The sequence below is a fragment of the Tenebrio molitor genome, chromosome 7 (genome assembly GCF_963966145.1).
Source record: "Tenebrio molitor chromosome 7, icTenMoli1.1, whole genome shotgun sequence".
Classification (NCBI taxonomy): domain Eukaryota; kingdom Metazoa; phylum Arthropoda; class Insecta; order Coleoptera; family Tenebrionidae; genus Tenebrio; species Tenebrio molitor.
Window position 1 is genome coordinate 18,986,180 of NC_091052.1, and position 22,938 is coordinate 19,009,117.

At 34.5% G+C, this 22,938-nt stretch overlaps 5 protein-coding genes and 1 long non-coding RNA gene across 6 annotated transcripts in view; 5 read left to right on the forward strand and 1 right to left on the reverse strand.

Moving 5' to 3' along the window:
• The window catches only part of LOC138134777 (uncharacterized), a 167,004-nt gene that overhangs the window by 28,844 nt on the left and 115,222 nt on the right, over positions 1 to 22,938 (forward strand). The gene's annotated exons all lie outside the window — the stretch shown is intronic.
• LOC138134772 (uncharacterized) lies at positions 10,154 to 12,858 on the forward strand. Its single transcript, XM_069053258.1, has 4 exons — positions 10,154 to 10,512; positions 11,619 to 11,819; positions 11,886 to 12,125; positions 12,205 to 12,858. The coding sequence occupies exons 1-4, from the start codon at positions 10,434 to 10,436 to the stop codon at positions 12,759 to 12,761; spliced, it is 1,077 nt and encodes a 358-aa protein (XP_068909359.1). The 5' UTR covers positions 10,154 to 10,433; the 3' UTR covers positions 12,762 to 12,858.
• On the forward strand, positions 13,023 to 13,900 carry Blos3 (Biogenesis of lysosome-related organelles complex 1, subunit 3). Its single transcript, XM_069053262.1, has 4 exons — positions 13,023 to 13,193; positions 13,245 to 13,311; positions 13,362 to 13,469; positions 13,517 to 13,900. Exons 1-4 carry the CDS (start codon positions 13,029 to 13,031, stop codon positions 13,747 to 13,749), a joined length of 573 nt encoding a protein of 190 aa, XP_068909363.1. The 5' UTR covers positions 13,023 to 13,028; the 3' UTR covers positions 13,750 to 13,900.
• Positions 13,882 to 17,415, reverse strand: LOC138134761 (uncharacterized). The gene is made up of 4 exons (XM_069053234.1): positions 17,274 to 17,415; positions 16,969 to 17,220; positions 16,848 to 16,918; positions 13,882 to 16,794 (listed from the first exon to the last, which is right to left on the reverse strand). Exons 1-4 carry the CDS (start codon positions 17,316 to 17,318, stop codon positions 13,956 to 13,958), a joined length of 3,207 nt encoding a protein of 1,068 aa, XP_068909335.1. The 5' UTR covers positions 17,319 to 17,415; the 3' UTR covers positions 13,882 to 13,955.
• Positions 17,476 to 18,955, forward strand: LOC138134770 (peptidyl-prolyl cis-trans isomerase F, mitochondrial-like). Its single transcript, XM_069053256.1, has 6 exons — positions 17,476 to 17,612; positions 17,668 to 17,829; positions 17,881 to 18,003; positions 18,055 to 18,227; positions 18,274 to 18,554; positions 18,604 to 18,955. Exons 1-6 carry the CDS (start codon positions 17,496 to 17,498, stop codon positions 18,828 to 18,830), a joined length of 1,083 nt encoding a protein of 360 aa, XP_068909357.1. The 5' UTR covers positions 17,476 to 17,495; the 3' UTR covers positions 18,831 to 18,955.
• On the forward strand, positions 18,885 to 20,983 carry Ing3 (Inhibitor of growth family, member 3). Its single transcript, XM_069053251.1, has 8 exons — positions 18,885 to 19,027; positions 19,110 to 19,181; positions 19,236 to 19,381; positions 19,433 to 19,635; positions 19,685 to 19,925; positions 19,986 to 20,149; positions 20,200 to 20,422; positions 20,473 to 20,983. The coding sequence occupies exons 1-8, from the start codon at positions 19,000 to 19,002 to the stop codon at positions 20,587 to 20,589; spliced, it is 1,194 nt and encodes a 397-aa protein (XP_068909352.1). The 5' UTR covers positions 18,885 to 18,999; the 3' UTR covers positions 20,590 to 20,983.

The window sequence follows — 22,938 nt, forward strand, 5'->3', positions numbered from 1 at the left end:
GTACTTGCTTATTTTTTATCCGATTTGAATAAGTGACACATCAAATGAAATAAGTTTAAAAACACTTCATTACCAACTAATTAAAAAAAAATCTTCCGTCCAGTTTTTGACAGATGAACATCAGCTTTTTTTTTTCAAATAGCACGGTACATTTTTTTGTATTCAGTGTTGTAGAGATTCGTCTTCTGAATATAAAAATGCAAAGAACTATACCCATTCATTAAACAAAAGTCAAGCAATTAAAGAGTAAATGTACAAAATTTAAAAATCAAGTGACCAAAATAAACAAGAGAGAAGTTTGTTCTAAATGCTCGAAATGTCTAAGTTAACTCTGAATATTCATTTGTCAAAACAGTTTGATGATAATAATAATATTAATGTTGCTGTGGAAGAAAATTTCCAAAGACGATTTAGTGTTAACGTGTGATGTGGCATTTTTGTAGATAGAATGGACTAATGGATCCCTTTTTTATTGATAGCAGTCTCAATCAAACAAAATATCATATTATTTATTATCAAACGAAATAAGCAACTTTCTGGATGAGATACCATTAGCAGTGTTGAATAGAGTCGTGTTTCATCAGGACGGCGCCATACCACATAAGGCACGCATGAATTTTGTATTTTTAAATCATTTAAATTATGTTGGTGAACGATGAATGGGTGTTCATGGAGCTATTCGATGGCCCGCTAGATCCCCAGATTTGAATCCATTGGATTTCTTTATATTCATTGGAAACTTTCTAGACAATGTTTATTTGACCCCACCAGATACCCAAAAAGAGTTAAAAAAAAAGAGTAGTGCGAGTATGTCAAGAAAAACCCCAAAATTTTTTACTGAATGCAAAAGTGGGCATTTCTAGAAGGTATCGACAGTGTCTGCAACAGCATTGAGGAAATTTTGAGCAACCAGAATAGATTTTGTATTGTTTACAAATTTGATTGCTTGATTTTTAATTTTCAATTTTTTTCAATTAAAATACATTTTTTGTTTTTTCTTTTAATGTACGAATATTTAGAAGAAGATTCTTTATAAGAACGAATAAAAAAATATATAGAGTGTAATTTGAAAAAAAAAAGTTGGCTATCGTCTGTCAAAAAATAGATGTCGAAAAAAATATCGAATAGGATAATAATGAAGTGTTTTTCAAACTATTTCATTTGATGTATCATTTATTCAAATCGCATAAAAAATAAGTAAGCTACAGCGTCAAAGGTTTTTCGTCAGTCACCCTGTATATGTCCATTTTAGAACTGAACATAGCCATTTTACATTGTATGTTCAGCTATAATATAACAAGTGGTATGATTATTATCGATGATATTATGAGTGAAATTGTGCTGGAGATTTCACGAGTCCGAAGGACGAGTGAAATGTCCTGCTTCAATTTCACGAATTTAATATCATCGATGATTAATCATACCCCGTGTTATATTCGATGAGACAATATAATAAATGAAATACAAAATTATTCATTTATTTGTCAAATTGACAAATTTATTTCAATCAAAAATCGTAACGACGAAAGTAAATAAGAAAATTTTTGTTTTGTTTTTTATAATCGCTGTGATAGCCATGCAACTAAGGACTTTTACGCGTTTTCATTGGATCATTCATGATCACGTGATACATGAATTATATTGTCAGCGAAATAAAAAACGCAGTGTATATGTGTACAGGTGTTTCAATATTATAAAAACACTAACGATACGTTTTTTTTTTTAAATAGAACCTACTCAATTTGATTTCATTTTTGGATTCTTCACTTGAAAGGTTTTTGAATTCTTTATCCAACAGCGATTTGATTTTTTTAATTATACCATGCGATCAACAATTATTTAGATCAAGAAGCCTTTGAGATTTTGGACGTATGTCCAAATCTATTTGAGGTTCAGACATTTAGATGCTCTGTATCTTTGGTTGCATATACCTGTTTTGACAAATCGCGTGACTGACAAATATCCAAAGCTCACTTAGTCATTTCGATTATTTAGAATAAACTTTTCTCTTGTTTACTTTGATCACTTGATTTTTACATTTTTTACATTAAATCTCTGTAATATTGAATAAAAAGAATATACAGTGCCATTTAAAAAACAAGTTGATGTTCATCTGACAAAAATTGGACGCAAGAAAAAATATTAATTTAGTTCGCATTTGAAGTGTTTTCAAAATTATTTCATTCAAAAAATAAGCAAGATGCAGCATCAAAGATTTTTCGTCAGTCACCCGGTATAACACTGTAAATAAATCTTCTGACCTTTTAAATTGTTTTTCATCTTTAAAATCTCTTTTACGTATATACATACATACCTACATAAAGAGCTGTTTCGAATGAGCAAAATATTTTATCTTACAGGTGGAGTTTTTGAGCTACTTTAGACCATTGTTTTCGGTGACAGAAGTCAAATTTTAATCACAAGTGAGATAAAGTACTCACTAGTGAGTTAATTTGACAGTTGCCATTTAACTTGACATAAATCACTCACAAGTGACTAAATTTGGCAGCTGTCATTTTACTTGAATGAAACTGCATTTCTTGGATTTTTGCAATAGTTGCACCTGTAAGATAAAACGTCGTATATCATACGTGATCGAAATGCCATTATGAAACTCGTGAGAAGTGTCCCACTCGTGCGCAAGCGCACTCGACGGTCAAAATTCTCACTCTTGTATAATGATGCATTTCTATCACTTATAATATAATACTATATATACTATTTTAACAAAAACAAAATATGCAGTTTGATTTTTGGGAATATATCACCTAATTTCACGAACTATTTTTCCGTGTTAATAATATAATTATATGGTTGAATCCTCTACTCACAAAAATAATAAAAACAGATCATCAACAATTTTCTTAAGTTTAAGTTGCTGTTAAAGAGGTAGATTTTTTCTTTACCACTAAATGCATCTTTTAAATTCACCCGCTTCATGTTGGACGCTCGATTTCTATGGACGCAATTATAATTAACTAGCAATAATTTATAGTTTTTCGTATCCCACCTCCACCCGGCGGAACGGCAATTTTGCCGGAGTACATACACTATTACGGATATTACTATCAAGTAATAGTGCAGTGCTAATCAACATAATTACCGGCGTCTCGCCTCCACATTTTGACTGTGTTGTGTTTTTATATTATGTTCTGTGTCAATGTTAAGGATCTTCCTCACGATATGACATGAGTATAATAATATACCTTTTTGAATTTCAACTACCAATGTGTTGCCTAAATCCAGAATTTTTAAATTTTTAAAAAGAGATTGCGGTACTATTCCCGTTGCTGAAATTATAAGTGGTAAAATCGAATTTTTTTCTAAACACCAAAGATTTCTCATAGCAACGGAGAGCTCTAAATATTTATTAATTTTTGTGTTATAATAGTGAGTTTGCGCCAAGGCATTTTCCCTTACGGTATAAAGTCATACCGTGCGTTACACTAGTGTTTCCTAGGTTATTTTGATTTTCTACAAATTTTATTGGAGGAACATAACGTTTATTTTTATAATGTAAGGGAAAATCCCATTGCGCAAACACTGTATTATGTGAATTTGGAACAGCTATATCTAAAAGACATGCTTGCTTTTGTTGTTTATTTAAAATAATAATATCTGGTCTGTTATGCTTAACATGAATGTCAATTAAAACTGTTCGATCAAAATATAATTTGTAATTGTCATTTTCCAAACAACTTTCTGGTTTATAACTATAATGTGGTTGTGTATCCTTTAATAAATTGAATTTAACAACTAAATTCATGTGTGTAATTTTAGCGAATATATCATGACGTTCCTTATATTCGCTTTGAGCCAAAACGGTGCAAGAAGAAATGATATGTTCAATTGTTTCCCCTTCAGTTCCGCAAATCCTACATTTATCAATGATCGATTGCAAACCGCATGTGTTTTTTTATAATTTCTTGTATACAGGGTGAATCTGAGAAGAAGTCATTGACAAAAAAAAATTCTTAGAAAAGTTTTTTCGTTTTCGAGATACAAATGTTTGAAAATCTGGTCAAAATTGCTAGTACGCTGCTGAGTTAAAGGTGATTACCTGATTATCTTGGTAGTTTAGCAACAATAATAAATCAAAGGTGTCCGTCGGTCACAAACGTAACCTTACTCCTCTAGATCATTTCCATAGAAACATTTATAAAAAAGTGTGCTTGCGAGTAGACTTATATTTTATGTTTTTATAGACGTCCTCCAATGAAATATTTGTTATATGTAGTAAACAAGCAGAAATATGTATATTCACGTTAAGGATGCAGAAAATATTCAAATATTCAAATTAGATTTAAATGTAACACTGCAAGTAATTCGAACCTGAAAATACTTAATAATACAGACATTTTGTATTTTTTACGGTTTATTATTAATATTATATTCATTAACTTTATTAATTTATTATTCATATACATGTATGTAGTTTTAACTCGAGTTTTAATCATCCATTTGCAATAGAAGAACTTAAAAGTATTAATCCAACATAACACTTCATCCCATTTCACTGAAAACTCATAACATCTTCCCACACATATTTTATATAATGAAACTCTTGCCTTTTGAATGCTCAAAACAAAACACTAAATTAATCACTTCTATATTTTCATATTTTACAGTAATCATTTACCTAAAAAATAAACATTATTTCTAAATTAAAATAACACCAAAATAACTGAAACAACCATCAATACCTGAACAAACTTAATTTCTAATTCAATCTTCCTTTCCTATGATAATTATTATGTAGGTACACTGCGCAACCTGGTAGCAACTGTTACATTTTAATAACCCGTTCGATCCGTAAACCCTACCAATCAGAAATGAATCTATTCTGTGATTGCGCACTTAAAAAAAATTATTTTTACGATTTTATGTTTCATTCTTATTGTGGAATCAATTCTAAGCAAGCACGAATCTTTCCTATAATAATTAAAATCCTCCAAACAGCGCATAAGTATTTCTTTACACAATAGGAAATGAATAAAACCAAGAATTAATTTTTCTTCAATTATTTCGAGTTCAGTAATTATTCGTGACAAAAAAAAGTATAGTATTTTTCTCAATAATAGATATTTATGCAACATGTGTATAAGGCACCTTTTTTTTAGAAATGGGAAGGTTACATGCAGGAGCACAGCGTAAAAAGTGCTTTATACACAATACAATAACACAGCACAATAATATCGGGTGTTTTTTTAAATTTCACCGCGTAGTAGGCGTTGAAGAGTGTAAAAGGTAAGATTTAAACAGCTGATACGTGATCCGTAACATGTATAGTGCGTTCACAATCGACTCTTCAACGCCTACTACGCAAACACCCGATACAAAATAATAGTTTAGCTATACCTATAATTTTTTGCAACATCATTGTTCCTGTAAAATAAAATGACTACGAAATAAATTACATATAAATAAAACTACAAAATATACAGCATTACCTATGCATTCTTTACTCTCATTGCCTAACTTAGGTAATCAGCTGAGAGTCAAAAGCTGTCACTATCTTGAAGTGTGCACGTTTAAATTATTGTCAAATGTATCTACAATTTGTCAATATGGGCAATGACAAAATATTAAGTTTATAGTTTTTATTTATTTATTTTCTATTTTTTATTAATTAAAACCACGTTCTGTTCCATTTGTCTGATTTTTTAAAACTTATTGAATGTTTTGTCGGTAAATCTGATAATCACATTTTCACAATTAACACAATCAAAATTAAGTTTATTAATACATAAAGGTCGTTTTAGAATGTATGACAACACGATGACACTAGTGTCCAAAATTTATTGATCGCGACCGTACCTAAGTAATCAGTTAAGAATCAAAATCTGTCACCATGTGAACGTGATAAATAGAGGACTGCTAAGCCAAGTATTTTACTAGAAATTCATTTGGTATTTTCTTTATTTTTGCATAACCAATTTAATTAAGTGCAAATGTATTAAAGTGTGAAATAAAGTTCTCCAATCTGTAAAATGAATCATGCTGTGAAAAATGCCCACTTTAGTCACATAATATTGATTAAAAAACAACTACCTACATACTTTTTAACAGTGGTGGAACTGTGAATATTTTTAATGTTTCATGGAACCAGTTCTAGGATTTTTTATAATAATTTTACACTTGGATGCTCTAAATTTAATAATAATAATATGTAATTGACACACTTGTGAGAATTTATTTTTGCATGTGCATTACAAATGTGAAACACCTACCTACAGTTTGTGAAATTTCAAGTAATTACCTAGGTATATTTTAAATTAAATGGCCTAAAAGTGAAGTTTGAAGCAGATATTGCAAAAAAAGTCACTAAATTATACATATAACTTTTTTTCTCTTTTAGCTTTATTTGAGGTTTGTTTACATCTTTGTAAATGTAACCATTGTTTAATAATTTTTTAAAACCGCAAGCAGTGAATAGGATCTTCTCAGTATCTAAAACACATATTATTATTAATGTTACTTAAACGTTTTTAAACGATTACGGTTGTAAATGTTACTAAGGACAAGTCAAGAATTTTTCCAGCAGTCACAATCATAGGTCTTTTTGAACGTTCCATTAAGATAATTAAACTTTTTTTTGCCTTTTCTTCATAATCGTACCATTGGCCCATATAAATTGCATTTGTTAGACTATTACTCTGAAAATAACAACTTTAAAAATAAACGAAAGCACACTTATAACAGAAAGAACCTCGTCAATTAAAGTTGAACCGTAATAACAGTAGAGAAAAATTTCACTAAGCATCGTAATTAGATAAATTACCATTGACAGAAAATTAAATGTCAAAGGATCCACCTAAAAGAATGTACAGAAATAAAATACATATTTTAGTATTCTAAAAGATGCTAGGACGAATGTAAAAAAAATCACCACATACCATGCTCAATTGAAGACAAGAAACACAAATTACGAATATACTGCCTAAAAATTGACTAAAAACAGCCAAGGAAAAGCTTTTTTCATATACTTTTACGAACCTGTAATTTAAATGATTAACATATCAAGTCAGTACAAAATATTACCTAACTACTCTAATATGGCATCGTGATGGTCGATACATTGTTTGATTTTATTGTAAATGATCCTCGACTTTATTCTTCTTTCATTGGAATGAATGTTAGTTTTTTTCGACATTTCCTCATCCGCATATTCGTTCAGATGTTGCAGATTGTCTTTAAGGACTCCTAGCTGGCCAGTGGCCTGACAAGCCAGGCCGGCAATCAAGGGATCAACAGCCCCACTGCAATATGCTGCATACGACACTCCTAACGTTTAGAAAACATTTATAACTTTAAAATAAAAATTGCATTTCATTATACCTAAAACAAGAAACGAATAGACGGGATAATAAATCTGAGGAGTTGCGGTGGCATCGAACGGCAACCAAACATCAACGGGAAGTCGGTAATGTTTCCAGAAAAACGGCTTAACAGCCCAGCTTGTGACGGAGCCTGTGACAAAAATCAGAAAAATCGTGTTTATTCTGCGACAGGTGCTGTTGCAGCTTTCGATTATTTGTTTCTGTTTGTCCGAAGAAACTCTGAAAAATGGCGATTCAAAGTAGTGGATGCATTTTTTTATTTCGTCGCCGTTGTTAATAAACGGGAAAAATTTGATGATGTAACAAGCCATTTCAGATAGTAGAAAGGCATTATCGGCGATTTGCACTATGTCGATGTTCTCGTCGAGCAGTAAATAGAGAAATCCTAACAACCCAATGCAAATCATGAACAAGCTGTACATGAAGAATCCTAGCACTTTGTACAGATTTTTATATTTTCTTGGGGGGTAGAGGCCCAAAGCGCGCATTATTCGCAAATTAACACTAAAGCTTTGCTTAACAATTCCTGCCATAGTTTTTTTATGGTGCGGTAATGTTGCCTAACAACTTAACCATTAAGGTAATTAGTTATTCCGTTTATACTTATATAGACGTCGGCTTTTTCCATTTTTTATCATGCGAGAAAAATTCCACCCTTTAAATTGAGGAATAATATCTAATTAATATTAGATCAAAGATTTGTCTAAGACATTCAGCGTTTGTTTAAGACACGGAATATTCGTAGAACAACAAGTTAATAAAACTCCATTTATAAAATAACTTTTTATTTGGTATTAATAATTAATGAGGTATCGGCTTCATTACTTTGTGAATGCAGATACCAAGGAAATGATTCGTTAATGTCTTTGTTGAAAAGCGCTTTCCGTTTATCGTCTTTTAAGCAATCGATACCATTTTATTATGTTCCAGTTAAATTCTGTCTTCCATCTAAAATAAATATTTTGTATTATTATTGTCAAACTATCCTACATTTAACATTTAACAAAAACAATGTAGAGAATAATAAATGGAAACAATTTGAAACAATTTATAACAGTATTACCATCGTCACTTCCAGCATTCTTGTGTTAATTAAAATATGTTTATCCAACATCTCATAGATATATAATAGGACAATAACTATGGTGATTTTAATCAAATAAAGTGACATATAAGTCACTAGTGATCTAAACACAATTTTTGCAATGGTAATCGAAATCAAATTAATTTGTCAAATAAAAATGTCACCAATGTCATCATTTTTCAACGATATTCTGAAGGTGTTGGGTAAAGTTAAGTATGGCACGCGTGTGTTAGCGGCTATAAATCACTTTAAAAAGCTAACCCACTCGTTTTCAACTCGTGGTTTACCTGTTTTTTCGCGTGACTTATATGCCTTGTAACACACTAGTACCATAAATAACTATTATTATAGTATTTTTAAACTGTTATAAAATTGGGGGTGAAACTTTTTTACCGAAAAAGCCGCTGCATTTAAATATTTTAATTGATTATTTCCTTCATGTGTCTAGCAACCAATTGCGTGACAAATATTGACCAATCAAAACGAGAAAACAAAAAATAACCCGATAAAATTTCTCTAAAATGCACACTGTGCAAGAATCGGATAAAAAAAAATTCGGTACCTGATTTTTTTTTTTAATAAAATATTTTGAACAAAAAGGATTGGAAATAATACGTTTGTTTTCATTCTATTCAGGAAATAATCAGCCGTATACCCCTCGTGCAAAATTTTAATATCGGCAAATTTTTTGCTAATGAACTCAAACATCCATAAACATCCGATACAAAATTTTGCACTTGGGATGTAATAAGTGAAAAATTTCGCTTTTAACGGTTTAATTTACATAACTTTAGTCGATTTTTCTTAAGAATTTTTTGTAGCTAATATCTTAGAAGATTTCATTAATATTATACATAAACAAATAAACATTTTAATATCTACCTGTTATAAAATAGTATATTATGTTATGAGGAGCAAAAATGAAGTTTTATGTGCTGCGGCTGGTAGATTGGCTGTCGAACGCAGTGAGGCAGACAAACCAGCCAAAGCACATAAAACTTCATTTTTGCTCCGAATAACATATACTATTTTTTCTTCAAACCTTCATAACAAATTATTTAAGACATGTTAAGAAACCAGGTAGGAATTTCAAATGATTTAGCTAGTTTACTTTACTGCCGCTCATCAGCGGAGATAATAACTTCACGGACGCCCTCAGCGGAGATAATAACTTTATCTGCCGCTCGTCAGCTCGTTAGATGCCATGACAATGAAGTGACACTTTAGCATTATCAATGCAGCAGGATAATGTCATAATTTACGGACGTTTGAAGAAAAATTATATTAGTGTTACTGTTTTATAAATAAATAAATCACTAAACCGTTAAATACGATTTCAAATTTTCATCAAATTGTTTGCTTCGACCTGAAACTTCTGAAGCAACCTTAATTTGTACTTAATATCTAAAATCCGTTTCACCAAGAAACTAATAATGTGCTAAATTTAACAAGAAAATAAATCTAAACGAGCTATTGTTAAAATATTAATAGACCAACAAATTAGAAAGTTGGATGTGTAAAACAAAGTAAATATGAATTTTTGTCAAATATTAATTACCTAAATCCTACTTTAAGTATCATGCAACACTTGACATCACGCAGAAATGAAATTAATACATGGGTAGCTACTTTTGCACCACGTGCTACCCTACCAAATTAAAGTACCTCCCAAGAACTGGCTATTAAATTACGTAAATGATACGTTTCCAATCGAACCACTCCTGAATGGCCGTTGCAATCGTAGTAAACGGAAGTAGCGTAAAATGAAGTGCTGCAAAGACCAGTAGCTCGTAGCCTCCAGCTGGTTGGAGTGGTGTGAGCAATAACCTGGTTGGAACCAGCTCTGTGTAGGTCATCACCGACGGTGATGGTACCGGTCTTCGTACTTGCCGCTTGAACCCGTTGTATTGACAGTTGAGCGATTAAATAGAATAGACGATCAGACTTTTAGGTATCCTGATCCCACGGAATCGTCTCAAGGTACTCGACAGTCATGGTGCAATGCTGCAATGCTCAAAGTTGGTGCGGTGTTATTACTGTTGATCGCTTCAACGCACACTTCTCCTCAAATCAGCGATTTTAAACACAGTAAGTTTTTCTTGTCTATTTGAAAAGCGGCCACTAAACTAAATCACTCATTTACGGTCGGATTTTTTTTTTATGTGAATACATTCAGAACGACCAGTGTCCAGTTCCGATGCACTGGATTCTTCTACTTCGAGTCGAATAACGGTCCGGGTTTAATAATATTTGTTTGTATTTGTCGATTTTTAATTATTAACGTTGTTATCGACCGCTTAGTGCCGGAATAAAATTTATTCCTCCTAAATTATGTAACGAAAGGAATTAATTATTCAGAATGTCGCGCTACAGGTATCGCTTCAGTTTAAAAATTGGAGTTTGTGCAACTTCCGACGGACTTTGCATGTCTATGACCGTTAATAAATCGCTAAATCATTGATAAAACAGTTTGGCAATCGTACGTGAAATCAAATAAATGGGTTCTGCAAATGAGGTGTGTGTTGTTTTGATGTTACTCGAAATTTATCATAATAACGGTTTACATGAATAAATAGTGTAGGCAACGATAATGGCAAATTAGAAGTCCATATGATGTTAATAATGTAACTTTAATTAAAATAATAATGAAAGCAATCAAACGAGGGACACAAAAACAATCATAATACAATGCATTATTTAATCGGCTCGTTGAAAGCCTTAATTTCTGTAAAATCATGTATTGTATGGATAGGTGTCCGCACAATTAGTCTTTAAGTTAATTATGTTGATTAATTATATCCAAGTTACCCTAATCAATGTTTTACATAACACGCCATTTCAATCAATCTTTTATGTTACCACGTTATGAATAAGAAACACATTCATCCAATGGATATGTAGACATTTCCGGGTACCTTGCCCAAAAGAAAATCAGCAAGTGAATTTATGTATGTACGTGGTGACCACTACAGTTTCACTTTTACTAGCCATAAATTCTTGAAATAACAAATTTTTTTGGTTCCATTCAACAACTCCCCAATTGGAAAATATTTAGTTTAATTTTGAATAGCTAGATATTTTTTAACTTTCCTAAAGTAAAAGCCCTACATATTTCCGGTATCATTACATCATAATAACAACATTTAAAACGATCAGCAAACGTTATGCTTTCTAACGAACTGAACTGTTTTCAGTTAAAGAACTAGTCACCCAGTGGGCACCTCTGATATGGATGTCACCGGACGAAAATCACTACCCAGCAAGCGTGGACTATTTTCTTCAAAATGTACATTTAGCTGACCAGAATGGAAAATTGATAATGTTATCGATCAATGAGACGCATTTTCCTCAAATCAATACCAAGTCGTTATTCCTAGTCACAACACATAATTTAGGTAAGGATCAAATAGGTATACCTGTTACGTAATGTTAGAGTATACGTTATGTTCCATTTTTTCCAGATGGTTTGAGAAAGAGTAGTTCTTCATTTTTGAACGGCCATAACCCCAAAATACACTCGGTACCTACCTACGTTGTAATAACCCCGTGCACCCCCAACATTTCGTTCCGCTCGAGCGACGCGAACACCATTCAAAACGACATGAGCACTCTGTACAGAAAAACCGAGTCGAAATTATTTTTTTCGGTAACATACTGGACGTTCTACCCGTACAATCAAGGCAAAAAAATATGTTTTATAGGTAAGTAAATCAACACTTTCATCGCTAGAAGAACTACTTGTTAATTAATGCGAAAAGCTTGACCTAACATTAATTCCAGGCAACGTTCCAATTTTAACGTTTTTCGGCAGGTGTTTCGGCCGACGCAAAACAATAGGTTCCCACGTCGGCGACTGGGAACACATGACTTTGTCCTTCAAGGGTAAACCGTATCCTTCCGAAATGTACGTGGCCATACACGACACCGGCGGCTATTACAATTTCGATTGGAATCACCGACATTTCAAACTCAATCCGCAAAGGAGGAGCAAAAGAGTACAGAAACCTAAACTGCCTCCGATTGTGCGAATGCAGAGCGGGCATCCAGTGTTATTTGCTGCTGAAGGATCGCACGGATTGTGGCCGGTTGCTGGCGAACACGAATATCTAAAAATACCTTATTTGACGGATAAATGCGGATACGGCGTGCCGTGGAAGACCTGGGACAATCTTCAAATGTTTGTTTTAGGACACGACGATTTGCCCAAATGGTTGTACTTTAAGGGCAGATGGGGGAACCCCAAGACGAGTTGTTTGTTGTCCAAAAAGCTAGGACTGTGCGAACACACAGACGGACCACCAGGAATTTTGAGGAACAAACAGGAATTTCCTTCTTGACATACGAGGAATTCAAATTAAAATGTGATATTTAATCAAATGTATTTATTTATACTTGAGACCCCAATAAATATTGTAATGTCCAGACTGGGCACTAGACATGTGTTATTTTTTGTCTCCATTGCCAAGTCCCTTTTGTCATTTGTTATTGTGATAATTGTTGAAATATAACGGCGAGATCGTTACAAAAATATACTGATCTTTCTTTTAGATAATTGAAAAAGTTTGAATGTACCGCCGTTTCTGCTTTTCAGCAAAACCAATCAAATGCACGCCAGCACGCGTTGTCAGTTGTTTGTTGACCCAGCTGATCTTGACAGTTTGACAGTTGTCTTGTCACTTCTTCAAGTGAGTGAACCGATGAATAAACCAATAATTATTAGCGGCGAAGCTTCTGAGACCGACAGCGAAGATGAAGTACCTAAAAACGAGGTAAGCATCAAATCAATTGCAGCAAAATGTTTGTACTGTTTTTTTTTTCAGCCGCTGATGCTAACTACCCCAATTCAAGGGGCGGTGATCACAGGAGAAGACTCAGAATCTGAAAATGGTAAGTGAAATTACGTCAGTGAATTCTAAATAGTAAATGATACCTTCAAGAAAACGACGCAAGTATTTGTAGTGCTGTCTCAGCACTAAATGAGACAAATACCCACACAAAAAAAGAAGACTGTGATAAGAACGATTCGCTTCTCCACCAAAAACTGAGTAAGTGTTTTAAATTTGGTTAGTGAATAATACAATGGAGGTTCCAGGGGAGTGCAATGGAAAATTGCATCAAGATGTGCAATCTTTCTGCCAGAACATAGTAGGAGAGGCAGGAAAAAACTTGGCTTCCATTGATCAACAGCTGATAAGGTCTCAATTGACTCTGCAAAATGCAGTAACTTCATTAAAATCTCTGAGTGCCAACTCTCTTGCCATAAAGAATAAGCTGCAATCTTTACTTTCTGCACAATTCATTCCAAATATTAAAGTTACCAAGTAATTATTCTTGAAACTCCTGAAGATGAATAGAGTGTTGTACTGCCCATTAATTGACCAATGTCTACTTTAAAGTTCCAACCTATAACCGATTATATTGATTTTTTATCTATATAAATTGATTGAACAAGAGAAATAAGAGGTGTAGTTTTTTATTGTGTTGGTTATTTAAATGATCTTAAATTTCAGTTAAATAATCTATTGTAATTTTTACACTTGAGGAGTCTTAATATCGACGCGCAAGTCTTCAATTCGGTTCTCGATGCTCGAAATGATGTCAAGTTGTTCATGTAAATAGTTTACGTAGGTTTGTAAGTTTGTCATCAAAGACTGTCCGCTGCACTTGTCTAATTTGTCACATGTATCAAGTACACACTCTTGTTGGCAACCAGTGGTAACTTTTTGTGTAGAATCCGTTAACTTTTCACTCTGGCCGGATGGATCGGATGGTGTGAGGTTGTCAGCAGTCTGGTCAACCTTACTACCGCATGCACAAAGAACAGATTTGTAAATGTCCTCGATGTTCACTTCTTGGTCAGATGCCAAACTTCCATTACAAAAACATGTATACGACGATTTGGCATTTTTATTACACACACAAGAACTCGACGAATCCTGGTACCTTGCACCTTTCGATGGTGCATACGTGCGACACACTACCTTGTAAATATCTTCGATCTGCAGTTCTGTGGGATCATTTTGATTGTCAGGAACTACGCAATTTGAACAAACACTTGATACATCACTTTGATAAGATTCACTCTCTAGGCGGGTTTCGTTGCCGGGCATGCACAAACAAAAGCGGCTTGTGGTTTGTTCCGCCGCTCCTTTGATTTCGTTCATTTTCACATTTAGGTGTTCGATGACTGAACTGATCGTTACTTTTAATCTGTGGTTCTCATCTCGAACTTTTTCGATGTAGTTGTTGATCTCGTCGTCGCCACATTTGCATTTCACGTCTCCACCCTTCGATGGATGTATCGCCATCACATCTTTTTTAGCTTTGCTGTAATACGATATTAACGCGTTGATACATTTGATCTGCTTGTCCTTTTCTTTGCTTTCTTTCTTCAAATCCGTATATTGTTTTTCAAGTTTTTCAACATCTTCTTCCGTTTGTTGCAACTGAGGTTCTGCAGGTACCACATCAACCTCATCATTCTTTTGTGAATCTACCTCAGTAATATTTTGTGTAACATTTTCTGTGTATGCTGTCGGTATGCCGACACTTGCCCCTGTGGGGTCTTGGGTTTTGTTCAATTTATACAATTCATACTGACATTCTTCTATAGTTATCAAGTCGTCGTCTAAAGAAACCGTTTGAGGATCCCCCTGTTTACCGTTTGATTTTTCTCTACGAGTGTTCTTCAAGTCGTTCACGTTTTTAAACAACGTTTCTATCTTTGACTTTAACTCGCTCAACTCCTGTTGTATTTTATCATTCACTTGACTCAAATTGTCGGTGACAGTTTTATGCTCTTTGAAATTCTCAACAAACGTTTCTTTCTGATCCTCTATGGTTTCTTTCAGTTTGGCTATATTTTCAGTGCACTCGTTTGTTGAATCCCGAGATATGGACATTTCGGTTTTCAACATTTCGAGGTCTTTACAGGCATCTGATTGTTTTTGCACCAATTCGATTACTTTATCCCGGATTTCATTTAATTTTACAGTCACGTCCCCTGCATCATTAGTATTACCATTTTCAATATTTGGTTTTGGTTCCCCGGTAGAATTGTCAGCAGCATTCGGTACGCTAGATCTTTCTTTTGAGCCAACCGATTCGTTGGAAGGACGTTTCGGTTCGCTGCTAACATTTTCAGCATTCTGTACGCTTGATCTTTCTTTTGCGCTATCCGTTTCGCTCAAGGAACGCCTTTCGATCTCTTCTACGGTATGCTTTACTTTTGAACTATCTGTATCACTTTGGGTGTCAGTTGTTGGCCTCTCTTGTTCGTCCACCATATCTTCACCTTTTTCCACCTCTGCAACCGTTTTTTCTTTTTCATGATCAACTTCGAAGACTTCGTGGCTTTCTCCTTGTGGAATATCTTGATCCAAAACATCATTTTTTGTATCTCTGATGTCATCAGTAACAGGTGCAGTCTGCTTTTCACTCTCAGTCGGTGTCACATTTACCGGTACTTGAGTTTTGGGACGGGGGCCACTGACTGTCGTGTTTACCATAGTAACGCTTTGACTCTGTACATCTTCGACTATTGTCGTTTCCACGATTTCCACATCTCCAGTTTCTCCTTTGCTTTTGTCTGGAATCCTCTGAGTACTATTAACTGTATTAACAATGCGGCGGGAATTTGTTTCTGTTGAAACGACTGTTTCTTCTGTTTGGACTTGGATATCTCTAGGTGTGCAAGCACAATAATACATCGGATCGGCAAGCTGTACGTGCTTTGCTGGTGCATCATTTTCAATTGTTGGTTCTACATTTTTTGTTGGATCTTCAATTGTACCAGCGGTCTCTTGTTCTGTTTCCGGAATATCTTCTTTTTGATCTAGTGCAGTATCAGATTCTTCCAAAATTTCAGCCTCGAGTTGAAAACTCACTATACTTTCTTTTTGTATTTTGTCATTTTTATGCGTGTTAAAACTAACGCGTTTCCCTTCACTATCCGAGTCGTGATCTCCAACCTCATCAGCCGTTTGTTCTTGCGAAGGTAAATCGTCTTCCTTGCGCGGTTCCAAACTATTTTTCTTTATGGTTTCCAGGAGGCTATCTTTTACATCATGGAACTGGTTCAGGTCCTGCAAAACAACTTGATCTTGAAGTTTGCTATTTTCCGCTTTAAGACGTTGTATTTCCTCTTGTAAAAGTCTGATCTGCTCGCTGTACAATTTTTTCGTATCTTCTATAGCGGTAGTATCCAATTGAACGTTGCTGGTTTTTTCTGCTATTTTCTCAACAAGAGTTTGCAAGAGTTCGTAATGAGCTTTCATGAATTTTTCTACATTTTTTATTTTCTGAACGTTGTTACTACACCTTCCGGCCAAACCGACGCAGCGTTCCTTAGCACCCATTAGTTCATCACATCTGTAATAAATGACCTATGAGAAAACTAACGACAACTGAAGAAATTGTTTTACTGTTGTTTCCACCTTGTCAGATCAGATCTTAATTCTCGTATCTCCTTTTCCTTGTCGCGTTTATCTTTAGGCTGCAACGGTTCTTTGTAATTATTTAAGTGATGTTATTTCATGACTTTACCTTTGAACCAGCACGCAGCCTCTTCACTTGTTCCGACGCCAAACAAAATTTGTAACGAAAATCTTCAGTCTCTCTGAGATTCTGCTTGTACGACTCCTCAAGTTTCTTAACGTGCTCTTGGAGCATTTTTATGATGACGTCTTTATTGGCAATTGTCTTTTCTGCTTCTTTTAATTTCATATCGCGACGGTCGCACAAGTCCTTGCACGTTGCTTTCGACGAAGGATTTTCGTTTCGTTTGCTGCTGGTACTCTAAAATTAATTACCAATTACTAAATACTTACTGAAACTCGTCCGAGACAAACCTTTCTGACATCGGTGGGATCTCTATTACTGCGTAATTCCGTCATGTTGGAACAGAGACAGAATAATTTAACTCGAACGATATGATCATATTTAAAAAATTAATTTGGTTCGGTAAGTACGTATGAATTTATAGCCGGTGCATTACTTTTTTTATAACGACTAGTGACATTTAGGACATTTTTGTCAAAATATTTAGTTGAGTGTCAAAATTTCATTTCGATATGAAGAAAAAAACTAAAGAATTTAGGCCTTGTAAAATTCCAAGGTATTTAGTGGGATCAGTCAGTCCCCATGTTCTGAAAACGGATTTAGCTGAGTATAATGCGCACCGCTATAAGGTAGGTTGCGATGTTAAAAACGTTAAGAAATTATCTTTGAGAATTAACGTTCCAGATATTTACAGCGAAAACAAAAACCGATACGAAACCTCCAAAAATGAATCCCTTTAATTACGTAAACGTGAGAAAACTACGCGCAGATGCTGAACGACTGCGAATAATTGACAAGGAAAATAAACAAATACTCAAAGCGATTAACACAGTAAACAGGACCATTGTAAGCAAATTCATCATTTTTGTAAAACTGAAACAATTTTTAAAAATTTAGGGGAGAGTAGACTCGTACAACCCTCAGGCGTACGCGTGTAAGTCAAAGTGGAATGCACATGTTCTCACAATGAAGAAAATTGAACACAAAAACAGAGCAATTTATCATAAGATTATGGCAGCCGTAAGCTTAAAATGAGACTTTAAACTTTGCCTTAAAATAGAGTTTTAAAAGAGTTCTAGTTATGACTGCGAAACGTTAAGAAATTCCTGGTTGGGTATTATTAAAAAATTAAAAATGAGTTCGAAATTTCCCTTGGTAATTCTTCAGAAAACGTCCGCGGACGTCACCTTCAGTAAGGAGCCCTCCATCAGCGGTGGATTAGAAAAATTTTCAGAGCGACCCATGTAAGTCATTGAACTTGTGTTGTAACTAGGTACACGTCCCCTGAAGATGTTTCTTAGAATTTCAAGTAGTGGACGGTGTGAATTTGGGGAGGATGGAAATAGAACTGTATCATGATCATGTACCTGTAACAGTGCAAAACTTTTTATCAATTTGTTGCGGAGACAATAAAAAGAAGCTCACTTACAAAAAATGTCCAATCCATCGTATAGTACCGGGAAGATTCCTTGAAACCGGAGACATCACAAAAGGAACAGGAAAAGGCGGAACATCCATATACGGCAAACATTTCGCTGAAGAAGGCCACAAACTTAAACACGCAAAAGCTGGTATAAACAATAACCTTCAAGTTTATAAAGCGTTGATTTGTGATTTTAGGAGTTTTGTCAATGGTACGTGTCCACAAACACAATAATAATTCGCGATTTTGTATTACTTTCGCCAACATGGAATCTTTGGATAAGCAGAATGTAGTGTTTGGTCACATAATACGCGGTATCGATAATTTATTTAAAATAGAGGGTTACGGTCGACGAATTGGCAAACCTCTGGCCCCCATAATCATATCAAAATGTGGCAAATTGAATTCGGTGCCCGAAAGTTAGTGATTTTTGTTCCGCGCTGTTGGCATGTTAAATTGCAAATGGCTGTTTTCTTTGTTGAAATAAAGTGAATTACGCAGTAAGCGATTTCCAATTTGTAGCAAGAAATAAAGTTGACAGAACACGTATTTGCTTTGTTATTTATAATTCCGTACCACATTAATTCAACAAAATGTTGTATCTAGAAGATTACTTGGAAAGTAAGTAGAAGAAATTTCTTGGCGTGGTCCAACGGATACGTCAACCTCGTGCAATGGCGGTAAATTTAAAAAATGTTTTCAGTGATCGAACACTTGCCGCAAGAATTGAGAGACAGATTTACGGAAATGAGGGAGCTTGATTTGACAGTACAAAGTAAGAATTACCAATAGGTGGATCTTGTCGATTATATATTTTTTCATTTTGTAGATAATATGGATGAATTAGAGAAACGAGTTAAGGTTTTTTTTAATGACTGCAAACGTTGCCCTGGGGATCTATCCCCTTCGATAAAAGCAGAATTTGACGCTATTGGAAGAGAGTACAAAAAAACACTAGAAGACGCTGATGAAAAAGTAATGTGGTGCCAAAAAGCTAAAAAAAATTATTGTTAGTAATAATTTAAGGTGCATCTAGCAAATCAGATGTTCGAGTTAGTTGATAAATATTTGCGACGACTCGATACAGAATTGCACAAATTCAAATGTGAACTCGAAGCTGATAACAAAGGTATAACAGAGGTCTTGGAAAAACGTTCTCTAGAGTTGGACACTCCTGTCAATTCGACAAGTATAGCTTCACAGCAACAGAAAGAAAATAGATATGAAAGGTGTTTTAGCGACAACCCTTGCAACTTCGTGTAATTGTTAAGTGTTTAGTTCCAGTAGCTTTCGGTATAGACAGCGAAATGAAAAAAGGCGTGATAGTAATCCACTCCAGACTTCGTTTGCGGAGAAGAGACAGGCGGTAGCTCCAATTCCGCTTGTAGAAACACGACACAGTGCAATAAGTCAAACTACTCCGCCCGCCCAATCAAATGTTACATATAATTTGGGACACATAGGGGCTGGGCCTGCAATCGCAGCTGCTGCATCTCAAGCCATTGCAGCAACGCAACAGGTGAAAATTTTGTATTAGTGTTATTGCAAATGTTTTATTATCTTTCAAACTATCATGTAGATGCAACAGGGTAGAAGAACTGCTAGTCTTAAAGCTTCGTATGAGGCAATTAATACGGGGAGTCACGGTCATGAATTCAGCATTGGACGGGAGTTGGCAGGAGCCGCTCAAACGGCCATTCAAGCCATCCAGCAAGACCATGCCAACAATAAAAAAAAACAAAAGTATTCTGTGACTGTTGTATTATAATTTTGCTAATTTTTATATTTCAAAGGAAATGGAACAGTAACACCAATGCTGCATCGACCTCGTCCACTGTACAAGCCATGTTAAATACGCCTCTGACCACGACGGCTCCTGAGTCTCCTTCAATTGATGTATCTTCGCAAAGTGCTGAAGTGACAGATGGCGAATGGACGTATGACCCCAATGAACCAAGATATTGTCTTTGTAATCAAGTATCTTACGGTGATATGGTCGCTTGTGATAATGAAGACGTAAGTGATTATTTTAAACTGATATTTTCTTTTATAAAATGTGATTTCAGTGTCCCACTGAATGGTTTCATTACCCTTGTGTTGGTATTACTGCGCCTCCCAAAGGGAAATGGTATTGTCCGCAATGTTTAGCATCAATGAAACGCAGAGGTGGACGAAAAAATTGAAACAGAAATTGTTGAGTAGAGCGATGATAGTTAATTTTAAAAATGTACTGGAAAAACGTGCTGTGTAAAAAAACTGACGCTGAAGTCGCCATAAATGACAGATCGAAACCTTTTTTCTTTAAAATGAAAAATTTACAAACGACCGATTGAGCTAAATGATGAATAATATTTTACTGCATTAAAATTAAGCGATTTCACGCGTCATTTGTGCTATATTGTAAGTAACAATTAATCGCTCAAATTTTTGATTCACAGCAGTATGCAATGTAAGAAAGATATACCTGTAATTCCACATTATTTTGTGTATGTCATTGAACTATTTACTCTCAAACAAACTGTTTTCAATATTCTTTGATCAATTTTATGACGCTTGATAAATGTTTGAGAAGTAAAATGATGTTTTCTTCTCTAAGATAGCAGATCCTAACATCATGAAAATTAACCAAACCCGCCTTGTCTTTCAGAGTATGTTATATTTTTCTGTATTTTTTTTTCTAACCTTTAATATTCAGTGGGGTCTCGTAATTGTTCTTGAGTATCATGTAAGTCTATCTAAAAACCGTTTATGGAACAGTTGACAGAAGAATTGTTTAAAATTTGAAATGATCGTTTTACAAATTTTGGATTTAAGTCAACTAAAGGTGCTAATGTAGAACCGACCAAAGTTTAAAACAATTACAGGTATCTGTGTATATCAGTGCAACATATTTCAACAATTGAAGTGAGTGGGTGTTATTTTGTTCCACGTGTTTCCATATTTAACCACGAAGAAGTGCGTTTTTAAGGAGTGTAATTACTAGTGAAAGTGATAATGAGCCCGACGGAATTGAAAATGCAACCCACAATACATTTGCAAAGTTAACGTGAACATATCAAGGAGGTTAAAATAAGAGGAGGGAAGGCCAGTTTGAAAAAGTGATGCCATAAAAGGTTGCTAAACAAGGGTGGTTGGTGGGGATGTTACCAGTGGCGTATCGTCCACTGTAGAAGACAGATGCATTTATTGTAATTTGTAACATAAAGTCAGTGACGTGGGAAATAGAATAGACGGAGCGTAAGATACACCGCTTTGATTCCCACCTGTACATTTTTGCCCTTACCAAGATGGCCACCGATTGTATTGCTGGTTGCTGTTGCGAAAGTTTTATAATGATGGGCATAACAAAATACAATAAAAAGATACATTAAATAAAAACGGACAAAAGCCAAATTAATTTATCGATGTTTAAAAAGTATAACCTTTGTTAAATAGTAGCCCACGAGTGCCAAAAAAAAGCCCAATTTACACAAGAACAAGTTGAATACAACGTTTTTTGTCCGACGAGCCTCTTAAAGGCTCCACATCGCTTAAAATCTTTAAAGTTACCTTGACGTTTCGTTTTGACAAGTTGTGACATTTATCAAAATCCGTTCACGCAGGAGAGAATTCTCAAATTCTGACAGTCTCGAACAAAAAAGTTGTCTTACAGACTTACCTTTAAAATTTTTGTTGTTGAATTGTTTGTTAAAGTAATGAAGTCTAATTTTGGTATAACTAACAATTATTTGTTTGATTAATATAAAATTATGATTTTCCGAAAAAATTTCAAAATCTAAAATATGGTTATCTATAGGATATTTCCCACGTCAATGAATAGAATAGACGGAGCATCACCCATCACCATGTAAAGCGTTGATTCCTATATGCAACATTAAAAGTAAGGGCAAGTTATGCACCAATAATAGCAAATCTGTTCTGTATTTGCCTAACATTTATGTGGCAGTTGCGCGGGTTGCAGAGGTATCGTATCTGTTGTTTTTATATTACCAAAAAGGACCTATTTGTTTGCTTTAATATAATTATAAAACTCATACTTTTTGAAGATGACTAGCACGTGTTATGTTAAAAAGAACAATAATCCTTCTATAGATAATGTCATTAGAAGGATCTGTAATGTTGTTTTTCTAATTTGCGTTCGTACTGATGCTATTACGATACTGTTTTGCGTATCGTAATAGGAAAAGGCGTGATATAATAATATTACTAAAAACAGCGAAATTTAATTTTTTAATGTTGACGGATACTGTGGTGTCGCGGCAGACCGCAGACGTGACCTTGGGTGGAATCCTTCAACTTTAACGGTTTTAAATTTTAAATTATTGAAGTGAAACTTTTTATGGGAGGGGTTTGAAATTCTGATCGGCAACCTTTTTGTGTGACGAGAAGTGGTGGGGGTAAACACTGTCTCGCACAACGGTTGCGCCAATATTCCATCTCACTTAATTTGGAGTCTAATTATGTAAATTAATCTGTTTGACACGATACAAAAATCCCTTCAAATTGTGTACAGTGCATTTTTTTTAACTGTT

Bases quoted from the DNA above. Each gene is read 5' to 3' on its own strand.
- Ing3 (XM_069053251.1), top strand. From the start codon at position 19,000: ATGTTGTATCTAGAAGATTACTTGGAAA. The intron at 19,926-19,985 runs GTGAAAATTTTG...ACTATCATGTAG, and splicing joins CCATTGCAGCAACGCAACAG to ATGCAACAGGGTAGAAGAAC. The intron at 20,150-20,199 runs GTATTCTGTGAC...TATATTTCAAAG, and splicing joins AACAATAAAAAAAAACAAAA to GAAATGGAACAGTAACACCA.
- Blos3 (XM_069053262.1), top strand. From the start codon at position 13,029: ATGCACGCCAGCACGCGTTGTCAGTTGTTTGTTGACCCAGCTGATCTT. The intron at 13,312-13,361 runs GTAAGTGAAATT...GATACCTTCAAG, and splicing joins AGACTCAGAATCTGAAAATG to AAAACGACGCAAGTATTTGT. The intron at 13,470-13,516 runs GTAAGTGTTTTA...TGGAGGTTCCAG, and splicing joins GCTTCTCCACCAAAAACTGA to GGGAGTGCAATGGAAAATTG.
- LOC138134772 (XM_069053258.1), top strand. From the start codon at position 10,434: ATGCTCAAAGTTGGTGCGGTGTTATTACTGTTGATCGCTTCAACGCAC. The intron at 11,820-11,885 runs GTAAGGATCAAA...CATTTTTTCCAG, and splicing joins AGTCACAACACATAATTTAG to ATGGTTTGAGAAAGAGTAGT. The intron at 12,126-12,204 runs GTAAGTAAATCA...CATTAATTCCAG, and splicing joins CAAAAAAATATGTTTTATAG to GCAACGTTCCAATTTTAACG.
- LOC138134770 (XM_069053256.1), top strand. From the start codon at position 17,496: ATGAAGAAAAAAACTAAAGAATTTAGGCCTTGTAAAATTCCAAGGTAT. The intron at 17,613-17,667 runs GTAGGTTGCGAT...TTAACGTTCCAG, and splicing joins ATAATGCGCACCGCTATAAG to ATATTTACAGCGAAAACAAA. The intron at 18,228-18,273 runs GTAAGTCATTGA...CGTCCCCTGAAG, and splicing joins AAATTTTCAGAGCGACCCAT to ATGTTTCTTAGAATTTCAAG.
- LOC138134761 (XM_069053234.1), bottom strand. From the start codon at position 17,318: ATGACGGAATTACGCAGTAATAGAGATCCCACCGATGTCAGAAAG. The intron at 17,221-17,273 runs GTTTGTCTCGGA...AATTAATTTTAG, and splicing joins ATCCCACCGATGTCAGAAAG to AGTACCAGCAGCAAACGAAA. The intron at 16,919-16,968 runs GTAAAGTCATGA...GAACCGTTGCAG, and splicing joins GGCTGCGTGCTGGTTCAAAG to CCTAAAGATAAACGCGACAA.